We start from the raw sequence: 12,037 nt of genomic DNA, 5'->3' as shown, positions 1-12,037 counted from the left end.
GACTTCGAGTTCAAACATGTTTGTTGGGATGACAAGGTAGCCCCCTTCATTGTTTAGTGTAATATTGGCTATCAGTGTCATGGAAGGCATGTTTGGGTGGACAATTTTCCAATATCACTCGAGTCATGTTGCTTTTGAGGATCTCGTGTCTAGAAGAGTTGATTTATCTAAAGAAGAAAAAATTTGACTGGCAACTCACCATTTCTAATGAGAAAAATGTTCATTGCTACTTTGTAACAGTAATGTTGTGCTATTTTAATGATATCGTGTGTACTTGATGCTGTAAAAGACAAGATGCTATGGTCATTGGTATGGTATACTATTGGTATTGAACAAATTGGATGTGTACATTTAAATAAATAATGTTATTGGTATACCTTTGTGTACACCTTAGGCTATACAAAGGTATATCAATGACAAAAATGTCCCTCATGAGCCGCATAGAGGCGCATGAAGGCAAGGGGTATTTTGGTCATAATATCCCTGTGTGTGTAACCCAAGATGTACAAAATGGGTGTACATCTAGCATGACTCCATTTAAATGTATCACACTTTTTGTTTTTTGGTTAACGTATCATCACGAGCGTCTCCATTATTCGGTCTCATGATTTCAGCAAGAGAGATAAATCAGGGAATTTAACAGACAAGTTTCGACCCCTAGTACAACCGCAAACGTGAGGGCCGTAAGTATTTTTTATTTTTCAGGATTGCTCATTGTTTGCTGAATTATCTTCTGCTCAGGGTTCAAACACGGAACCTAGGGGCCCAAAGAGCAACACCCCAGCACATTGGAGATTGGGTTCGAGTGAAAACTTCAGTGCCTTCCCCCAAATATGGGTGGGAGGATGTTACCCGACAGAGCATTGGTATAATCCACAACATGGATGATTCTGGTGACATGAGTGTTGCATTCTGCTTCCGAGCAAGCTTTTTCCTTGCTCTGTAACAGATATGGAGAAGGTATTGCTATTTGAAGTGGGCCAAGAGATTCGCCTGATGCCATCTATCTCTCAGCCCCAACTTGGTTGGTCAAATGAAACTCCAGCTACCTTTGGTAAAATTGCAAGAATCGACATGGATGGGACCCTTAATGTAAGTCTCTTGTTTCTTGATTCAATTTATTTTGCTTGGCATGGGTGTTTTGAGTTGGCCTGTGCATTTACTTGGCAGTAGTAGGCCAAAGGTTTTCTGACTGCTGTTCTGTTGTGCATAAATCAATGTGCCTACAAATTGCTCCCCATCAATGGTATCTTACTATTTGATTAGAATACTTAAGGGTATGTTTAGCACCAATTATTTAGTTTTGATTTTAAATTTTTATTTAAAAAAGTTAAATTTGATGGAAGCTTGCCCTTTTTGCTTCTTTTTTTTTTAGGGGGGGGGGGGGGCGGGGGGGGTGTGCAGACAAAAAAGCTCAAAAGCAAAAATATTATGCTTTTTTTTAGCTTGGTTTCACTGTGATGGAAGAGGTGATGGAAGAGATAAGATATATTCTACATTTCTATGCACCTCTTTTTGTAAGATATAACAGTAGATTTATTACAGTGGTATTATTATTATTTTGGAATCATATTATTACAGGAATGACTACCAATAAGTTAGTTTCTTAATACAGTTACCGAACACTATGGTGCAACTCTTCTCGAGCTAGTTCTTTTTATTTATTTTTCTAACTTTTTTTAAGCATGCCCTTTTGCTAAAAAAGCTGGTGCGAAATCGACCCTTAATCTATTTTGATGATTTTGAGAGAGCATTGTGCTTGTATCTCTCTTATGTACTATAATTCCTTACGGTACTGTTTTGGGGCTTTGAGCATTTGAACTTTGGAACAATCAGCAATGAAAAATTGTGCCTTGTCCTTTATGTAGGTAAGAGTGGCTGGCAGAGATAGTTTGTGGAAAGTTGCTCCAGGTGATGCAGAAAAATTTCCAGGATTTGTGGTTGGTGACTGGGTTCGGGTGAAACAATTTCTGGGAAATAGGCTTTGTCCTGAGGGAAATGTATCTGGAAGAGAGAATTTAGCAGTGGTGCACAGTGTACACGATTTTTTCAATTTAGAGTTGGCATGTTGTTATCGTAAAGGAAGGTGGGATGTCCACTACTCCGAAGTTGAAAAGGTTGAATGCTTTAAAACAGGACAGCATGTAAGCTTCCGTGTCGGACTTAGTGAGCCAAGATGGGGCTGGAGAGGTGCCTGTCCCACTAACAAAGGTGTCATAGTTGGTGTAAATTATAATGGAGAAGTTAAGGTTTCATTTTTCAATTTACCAGGCTTGTGGAGGGGAGATCCTGCAGATCTTGAGGTGGAGCAGATGCTTGAGGTGGGTGAATGGGTGAAACTGAAGGATCATGCTGCCAGGCGGAAATCCTTGGGACCTGGCAGTATTGGGGTTGTGCAAGGACTAGGATATCAAACCGATCAGTGGGATGGCACTGTCTCTGTTTGTTTTTGTGGAGAGCCAGAATTGTGGGTAGGGTCCATTTCTGAGCTTGAAAGAGTGAATAGGCTTCAAATAGGCCAAGAGGTGCGGGTGAAGCTCTCTGTTGAGCAGCCAAGATTTGGGTGGTCAGGCCATACCCATGCAAGCATAGGTACTGTAACAGCAATAGATGCTGATGGTAAGCTAAGAATATACACCCCAGCTGGCTCAAAGACTTGGATGCTTGATCCATCTGAAGTTGATCTGGTGGTGGAAGAAAATATGAAAACTGGAGATTGGGTGAGGGTTAAGTCATGTGTAGCAACACCATTTCATCACTGGGGAGAGGTTACCTCGTGAGAGTATTGGAGTGGTTCACCGAATGGAGGGAGAAGAGCTTTGGGTTTCATTTTGTTTTCTGGATAGACTTTGGGTATGTAAAGAAAGAGAGATGGAAAAGGTGAGACCTTTTAGGGTGGGTGATAAGGTGAAATTTAGAGAGGGATTAACAAAACCGAGGTGGGGATGGGGGATGGAAACACCTGCCAGCAAGGGCGAGGTGGTTGGAGTTGATGCCAACGGGAAGTTAAGAATCATGTTTAGATGGAGGGAAGGACGCCCCTGGATTGGAGACCCTGCTGATCTTGTTCTTTACCAGAGCTCTAGTGAACATTTCCTGAGGGATCAATCCTTGTGTTTCCATTCTTATGGAAGCCTGCCTGAGCATCTGTAAGGTTTCAGGTGGTTTCTCTCGTTGCCGCATGGAAAGTAGGCTTGTTTTATGGCTGATAAATCGATATGCATGACGAAAGAAGCTTCTAGATTTCATTTACAAGTTCTCAGATCGATGGGGGATGTATCAAAATCCAAGTCCAAGTCGCCAAGTACTATGGTTGGTCCATAAGTTGGGGGTCATGGATATGCTATGTTAGATTGAAGCAGCCACTGTGGGTGGCATTACTTCTTAAATTGGCCTCTCATAGATAGATCTGTACAGGGTTGGGATCCATGATCTGGGCTGCTCTCTCTTACACCAGTTAATTATTTTGACTTAATATCTGTATAGATGATTGTAATTTTTACGGTCAACATCGTGGGGGAATAAGATACGTTTTCTCCATTCCTTTTCTTCTTCCATTTTTAAATTAAGGATGCATGGAACTGATGTGTGTGTGTATTATTTATTTGTTCTAATTTAGGGTCCATTTTAATTGTCCCTTTAAATTGTGAAAATAGCCTTTTTGTGAAGTAAAAACAAAGCTACTTCTGAAGACTAGTGCTTTGTTTCCCGATTCTCGTGAAACAAGGAGTGGTCTCGTGCATTATTGGGAATATTCATGTAAATTGGTGGTTCAAATTGGATCCCATGTCTATTGGCAAGTGCTAAGCATGACATTATGTTTTTGAAATATTCAAGAATTTGCGAAGCTGAAGCCTAAGATCGATTGATTCTTATAATTTGGGAAGTTTGACACACTTGGGATGTTCTTTGATTCAACCCATTTGTCAATCTACACTGTTGCCTAAAATGGATATTCTTGGTTGCAGGTCATATAATAAATTGCAAGAGCTTGAAGACCTTTGGTATCTGTTGACAAGAAAAAAAAAACAAAGAAAGAAGCAAACCATTATAGTCTCTTGCCACTTAAAAGTTTTTACTTCACCTATAAATCAAAACGGTTTCTTCATCGAAGAAAGAGTATTTTGATTCTATACTTTAATTGAAAAGGTATATATTTTAAAAGAATTTTTGTTGAGCATCATCTTAGCTACAAAACATGATATATTATTTTGAATATATTTTTTTACCAAAAGACATATCTTTCAAATTTATATTATATTTTTATAAAAAGACATTATTTAGATAAGTACTTTCCTTTTCTTTTCATTAAGCATTGCGAACAATCATCCGAACAAATTCATTGGGTAGATTTTCCTTAAAAAACTTAACAAGTTAATAAAGAATAAACGCTTTTAGTTCTTTTGTGTTTAGAAAAAATTGCGAAAGCTATTTTAAGTTTAGGCTAAAATTATTTTAGTGGTATCTTTATTTTAGGAGAAACCTCCTAAAGGGTTTATTATGCCTTTAAGGTGAAAATTATATTTAGTAGTTTCTTCTTTCTTTCTTTTTAGTCTTGTGAATTGGATGCTCTTTTAAAGAAGAAGACAAGGTGATTGATTTGTGGCAACTAGTTTTGTTTGGATTTTGTTATATGAAATATTTTTTTCAAAACTCAACTTTCACATGTTTAAGTGAAATTTTCAATTGGACCCTACTAAGTAGGCCTCACACTCAGGTTAATTAACATTTTTCAAATCTTAGTATATTTGATGAAATTAATAAACAATTGCTATATAAAACAATAAGATATTTGATTATACTTAATTAGTCCATCTCAAAGTGAAAGAAGCAACATATAAATATAATAATGAATCCATAAAATAGGATCTTTCTCTTACTTTAGCCTTCACAAAACAAGGAGTCAAAACACCCAAAATCCTCTTTTATCAAAAATAGTGTAATAATACATCAAGCGTCTTTATCTATTTTATTTCTAGCTCATATGTCATAAGCCCTTGAATACATGCGAGATGAGTTGGCCCTCCACTTTGTGCTAACATTCATGTAATATGATGATGTATTTTTGGCGAGGAACACTTGGTGTTGTGGAGTACTGGCTGTGGCCTTGGGTTGTTTTGAAGCTTGGTATGAAAACTTTCCACATTAGTTCTGAATAGAACTCGGCCTGTAGATTGAATAATTTTTACAGAATTTCTAAAAAATGTTACTCTCATCCTCTAATCAGACCCAAACTCGAATAGAAGGAACAAGTTGTTTTAGGTAACCAACAAATATTAGTAGGAGAATTATCAGATTAAGCATCATGAATTCTAATAGCTTGTAGTGAATGTTGTCTTTCAGCTTTCACATGTAACCAACCCAACCAGCTTCCATTTTTCAAGTTCCATCCCATCTTCTTCATCGTCCTGCAGCTGTACGCGCATAAAAATTGGATGGTAAAATGAGATTTCGAACTGCTCTTCAATGGAAGCAAATCAAGCCATTTTATTGGACCAACAAATTTATTTGAATTTGTTTGAACAAAGATAACTGCTACAAAAACCACATTCTTGCCCGACTGAAAGCAAACCGGCACTGGGTCGGCTCGGTTGCGGCAATTATGATCATGATCATGATATCATGGTTCAGTCGGACCAGTGATGGCGCTATGGTTACGGGGAGCTGATGATGGAGACCAAGTGTAAATCAGCATGCCAGCCATTAGGACGACAGCACCAGCCACAGATCCGGTGGCAGGGACGATGCAACGCCAATGTATGGTAATGGGAGCGTGAAGAGAAACACTGATATTGGCACTGCGATGCAAAATCCAAATGGAGAAGAAAAAAATCAGAGGGGGATAAAAAAACAAAACAACAACAAAAATGCTCCATTATCCAACAGACAGGAGATTGTTTACATCTTCCAGGTACTTTAAGCTTTGTAGGATCCTATCTCTATCCAGCTAGTTGCTTCGCATGTTGATTCATGTGGGCATAATTTCCATTTCCAATAGTCAGGGATGATTACTGTTTCTCCTCTTGGAAGCACTATTTATATATTCTCCTATATATTTAGTTCAAACCAATGTCATTTAACTGTAAAATATGTTCTACCCTCATTAAGAAGCCAACCACCAAAAACAAGTACAAAAACTATTTAGAAACAAGAACAATAAATGAGTAGGTGCCGACCACACCTAACAGTAACTGAACTGAGGCTATGCCTCTCCCGGTAAAGCCAAAAGACTATATTGGTCAATGTGCAAACTGCACCTCAAAGAAAAAAAGCAAGACCAACTTAATCTTAGCCATGCTCAAGCAGGGCCCCAACGGAAATCAAAAAGGATGAGTTGGTAAGCCATATATACTTCAGGTAGGTGTGGGTAGAAAGAATGACCTGTGTGATGATTACTGGGTGATAGCAATATATCTTCTTTTTTTATGTAAATGGATGATAGCAATATATCAGAGATCATATATCTGGTTGTGATACATGTCCTATTGGATTTAGCTGAGGTTGGCATTCCAGGGAAACTCAAAACTATTTCAACTTTAAATGTAGACTCTCTGGACACCAGACCTTGCCAGAGTGGCACCTTTACAAACTACAAGGCCATGCTAATGGAACACCTCAATTGATTTTGTCAAAGCTTTATTACTTGGAATTTTATAATTCTGTCTGACCACCAAGTCAACTTGAATTTAGTTTTACACAGGCTCCATGTAGAGCACCGAGGGTTATATCATTGACAATAATATGAAGACTGCTTTGGCCAAGTGAATGGCATACCTGAAATTGTGGATGCAAGACAAGATACCACAGCAGAGGATATTTTTAGCAGATGCAGCAAAGATATGTTGAAACCCATGTTGACTATAACAAAGAGTAAAGGCAGCAGTGGTGCACCATCACATCCTGCAATATAGATACCAAACAAATAAGAACAATTACTCTGGCCTTATTGAAACATCAATTGCATGAATTCTACTATATTACGAAGTCTATAACAATTCCAGCAGCACAAAGGAAAAATTATATTTTACTTTTCCAGAAGGTGTAAATGTAATATTTACTAGCTGCGCCTTATCCACAATAAGAAAAGATCTAGGAGGAATCCACTCAATCTCCACAACTTACTAAGGAGGTTCCTATTCCATAGGATTGTTATCAGAGCAATGGTGTGGATGAGCTTGCCAATTCCCAAATCCCACGGATGAGGTTCCTCTTTTGTGGACCAAAATCTCATGACAGACCATCCTCTCCTTCACACTAAAATTTATCACTAGCATCCCCCATAAAATAATCCCCACAAAGAAGCCTCTTAGGATGCTAGTAGGACAGAATAGTAAATTTCATGGATTAGTATTGTTTATTTTCGATTTTTAATTTATTTCCTAATTTCTTCTAATATCTTTTTGTTTCCTTTAGTAGAATCCTATTTAGATTGAATTAAGCAATCCTAGTTAGAGTAAATTTTTATCTGTTGTCTACAAATAGGCCTTCACATTGTAATTGAGGGTAGTGTTTGATTATTGACATTGATTAATGATAATGATTTGAGTAAACGAGTTTACTCTTTGTGTTTTGTTTCAGATTCTGCACTAATTGGTATCAAAGCCAAAATTCTGAATTGTATTAGAGGACTTTCTAAAGTTAATTTTAGAAAATCATCTGTCTTTCCATTGCTGATGCACCACCTTCATCATTTGAGCACACACAATCTGCATCGTTGAAGTTCTTCAAGCATTCAGCAAACAGAACCATCAACTTTCAGCCATTGCCTGAAGCCATCCACAGCAACCTTTAGCATTCTGAAGAGCCTTCACAAAGTGAAAGTCCTACCTCTGAAGACATTGCAGCAGCTGGCATCATGGTTGGAATCCTTGCATAGCCTTGCCAGAGAAGTTGGAATCCTAGCCAACTGAGTTGCTGGAGCTGAGAGCCTTTGTAGAAGCCAACTATACCAATTTTTCTGCTTTCCTTTCCAGAAGCCCTCAACTGAGGTCGACCACCTTCACTGGAGCTCCTGACAACATAGATGTAGCCTGTCGTTACATCCTCCAGAGTCGAGAACTTCAGCCATCATCGACCACCACTTGCAACCACACCGTTGCATCCTCTTGCTCTGTTGTCCACCCCTTAAGCTGTCTCTCAAACAATCTCTGCTTTACCCAACTGCAATGACCCTACCCAATTTCCCATTTACCCAATTCCATTCTCTGTTGCCTCGCCAGAACCTCTCATCTGGTTTGCTCAATTTCTTAACCCTAATTTACTACTTCAATACAGCCCATAACTTTTATTTATTGATCTGATAACCCATGCCCAACTCCTTGCAAATTAAACCCAAAAACTAATTAACCCAATTAATAATGTTTCTTCTTGCAAAGAAAACAGGTTGTTTCTTTCCTTCTTTGGAATAAATATTCTGTTTTCTGAAATAATGCTAATTGGATTTGTGTGCTTAGGTTTTCAATAACCCTATTTCCCCAACCATGCCCCAAATATATCAAAATCTACGATTCATAGCTACTCACTTACACCAGCATAGGGATTATTATTCACCCATGATCCCTACCTCCTATGTGAACCAAAGGTATATCTTAGGTTCTCCTTTGCCTAGAATGCATCCCTCAGTTGTTGAGTCACAATATTCTTACCATCTGTTTACTGCTCACAAACTGAAGAGTGTTCATTCATTTTTCATCAATTAGACCAACCTTCCTCCACTACACCTGCTGATCTCCAGTCATTGCAAAATTCCATAAAATCCCTTGAAAACCAGAATGAGAAAACTCAAGGGTCTTTAGGGTATAGTGGGAACACTTATTGAACAGAGGGCGCAAGTCCTCAAACTACTGGGCATACAACCCAATGAAGGTGAATCAACTGAGTCTCTTCATTCTAATGAATCTGTTCATGATCCTTTTAGAATGTTTTGAAGAAGAGGAAGAAGTAATAGAAGCACAAGGGGGAATTGTTTACATGAGGAAAGTCCTCATGAACCTCAGCAAGAAACATGTCAGGAAATTGAAAAATCTCTTGATACTTTCCCTGAGGAACTCTCTAAACCCCTTTACCAGTTGCCTTTTCTTGAACTGCCCGTTAATAATGTTTCACAACTGACCTTACCTTTCAATAAACCTCTTGGTAGCCCATTACTTTGAATTTGCTCCTAAATCAAAGATCCAACTACAAAAACCTTTTTGGTATGCACAGTGACTTTGAATTTAACATTATTTTATGTGAGCAGAATGTTCTCCCTCTCTATTCTCTGTGAAAGATTTGGTGATCAGAATATGACTGATGTCGTCAAGGAATTTAACAAATTGAAACAGCAAGGATCTGTACTAGATTATCAAATCAAGTTTGAAGAATTAAAATCTTTGATGATAGTGGCACATCCTACACTAACAGAAGCTTATTTTGTCTCTTATCTTTATTAGTGGACTAAATGAGAAGTTAAGGCCTACTATAAAAATGTTGCAAATTGTGACAGTTAAACAGGCAGCTGAGAATGCTAAACTGCAAGAATTTACAGTAGAAGCCATCTTTAAGAAGCATCAGATTCCTTACAAAGGAAATAATTTTGGCAGTCACCAGTCTTTGAATAATTCTTGGGCTAATATCCAAGGGGTGACTAAGGGAAATTCCTATCCTAGGGCTCCTCAAGGTCCTAGTGTGGTGAAACTCTATGCTTCAGAACAGAGAAGACCGCTAGGACTGTGTTATAAATGTGGAGAGAAATATAGCTCTGTACATCAATGTAAGAGGCAGTTGTTGAGAATAGAAGGCTTGGATGGAGAAGAAGAAGAAATCTCAGAAGAGGCAGAAATGGCTGCTGAGAATGTACCGGGGAATGAAGATGGAGAAATTTCTTTGCATGCATTGAAAGGTTGCCCTACAAATAAGATTATAAAGGTGGAAGCATTGGTTGGGATTAGAAAAATGATGGTATTGATCGATAGTGGCAGCACTCATAGCTTCTTGGATAAAAATACTGCCAAGGAATTGTACTGCAAGGTGAAAACTACTTTACCCTTGTCAGTAACAGTGGCTAATGGGAACAAGACATACAGCAAGTCAAGATGTGTGGATTTCAGATGGGAGATGCAAGGGCATGAATTTATTGCTAACCTGAAGATTCTCAAAAGTGGGGGGCTGTGACATTGTGTTGGGAGTGGAATGGATGAGGACAGTTAGCCCCATTATCTTTGATTTTAATAAACTTGAGGTGACATTTGAAATAGAAGGGAAGAAGTTGACTCTTATTTGCAGCATGGAGATGGGAGCTTGTAAACTGGTTTCAGGGAAGAAACTACAGAAATTCCTCAGAAATAAAATAAGTCGAGTGGCTCAGTTGTTTTCTGTACAAGCTCTGGAAGCGGAAGGATTTGAAGATACAGAAAACCTGAGCGGTGGATTTTCGAGGCAGACTATTCAATGGCAGCCTGCAATGCTGCACTTCAGTCCTTTCCAGAGATTGCAGCTGCCATCCAACACTAATACACATCCAGTCTTCCATCTTTCTTTACTTCAGAAGACAATTGATCCACAGGATCTATCTAGCACAGCCTTACCTGCTATAGAAGATGATAATCAGGTTGAGATTCAACCAATGGCTATACTAGACAGAAGGGTGATTTATAAAGATAGTTTGCCCCTTACATAGGTGTTAGTCCAATGATCCCATTTGCATCCAGATCACAACATTTGAGAGTATCTGCCAGACCTGCTCACCCAATTCCCTCAGGCTGCCCAATTTCTTTAATTTCTTGAGGACAAGAAAATTCTAAAGGACAGTGGAAATGTCAAGACCTCGGGTGTATTGGGCTTACAAGAGAGCCAATTGTAGCAGATTAATTCCCAGGAGTAGTTAGCAACTGTTATATCTGTTAACTTAGTTGATTAGTTGTAGGGCAGTTGTACATTTTCAGTTACAACATGTGACTGAAAACTAAATATAGAGTAGCTATATAAAGCTACTTGAGACCCTTGTTTGCAATCAGCCGAATAATTCACGTATAATACACGAATTATTCTGTATTTTTCAGAAAAGTATTATACTCGCGTCTATTTGAAAGATTCGGATTAATACATGACTTTTAAAACTAAAAAGTTTAAAACGTGTACCAAACGAATTTTTTAAAAATTCGGCTGAAAAATTCGTCTAGGAAACCCAACTGTCCTCCTTCTATTGAAAAAAGCACAAAAACTTTTCATTTGCCCTCTTTGAAGTTTGAACCATGAGTCTCCTTCCACTGAACAATGCACATAATAATTATATTTGTGTGCATATATAATATGCCAAATTTTTATTGCCAAATTTATTCAGTTGAAACATATTAAACATGAATTAATTATATCCCAAATATTTTCCATATGACGAATATTTGATTGAATTTTTTACCGTATTTAAAATATGTCGAGCCAAATAATACTTGTATTTTTACCATCCCGAATTTTTTCCATACGCCAAATTGCTAACTAGGCTTGAAACTGTATTGAAGGTGTTGAGAAATAAGAATCTGAAATTCCTTTCTCTCTCTTCAATTCTCCCTCTTTGTTCTCTCTGTCTTTCGCTAATTTCTCTCAATTTTCTCCCTCTCCTTTCTCTTTCCCTCTCTCGTTCTACATTTTGTTCTTCATCAAACCCTAAGTTAGGACAGGATCCTGACACGGATGAACAATATGCACTTCAAGAGCGCTGAAACTGATGGTTGATGATGATAGCTGTTAGAAGTTAGATGCAGAACCCAAAACAAAACACAAGAGTAAACTCATTTATGCAAATCAATATTATTAATCATTGTTAATAATCAAAAGCTACCTTCAATTACAATCTAAAAGACTATTTAGAGATAACCAATAGATAAAATCTACTCTAACTAGGATTCCTTAATCCAAACTAATTAGGATTCTACTAACTAAAGGAAACAAAAAGATATCAAAAGAAATCAGGAAACAAATTAAAAATAGAAAATAAATAAAAAAAAGAAAATAAACAATATTAATTCCTAAAATTTATTATTCTGTCCTACATCAGCGATAT

The 12,037-nt window shown here is 37.7% G+C and overlaps 2 protein-coding genes across 3 annotated transcripts in view; one reads left to right on the top strand and one right to left on the bottom strand.

Moving 5' to 3' along the window:
- LOC127799332 (pentatricopeptide repeat-containing protein At1g62350-like) overlaps positions 1-3,582 on the top strand; it is an 89,334-nt gene extending 85,752 nt beyond the window's left edge. Inside the window, exons 2-3 of one of the 2 annotated variants that reach the window (XM_052333275.1) lie at positions 742-1,092; positions 1,869-3,582. In XM_052333275.1, the coding sequence (XP_052189235.1) occupies positions 952-1,092; positions 1,869-2,780 (1,053 nt within the window). In that variant the 5' untranslated portion in view covers positions 742-951 and the 3' untranslated portion in view covers positions 2,781-3,582. The remainder of the gene's footprint in view (positions 1-741; positions 1,093-1,868) is intronic. The other variant, XM_052333283.1, reaches the window with a different exon arrangement.
- The window catches only part of LOC127799374 (protein CLT3, chloroplastic-like), a 92,437-nt gene that overhangs the window by 51,985 nt on the left and 28,415 nt on the right, over positions 1-12,037 (bottom strand). Inside the window, 1 exon segment of the mRNA XM_052333363.1 lies at positions 6,775-6,900. Within this exon segment, the coding sequence (XP_052189323.1) occupies positions 6,775-6,900 (126 nt within the window).

This window comes from Diospyros lotus, chromosome 1 (genome assembly GCF_014633365.1).
Source record: "Diospyros lotus cultivar Yz01 chromosome 1, ASM1463336v1, whole genome shotgun sequence".
Taxonomy (NCBI): domain Eukaryota; kingdom Viridiplantae; phylum Streptophyta; class Magnoliopsida; order Ericales; family Ebenaceae; genus Diospyros; species Diospyros lotus.
This window is presented reverse-complemented; position numbering and strand designations above follow the sequence as displayed.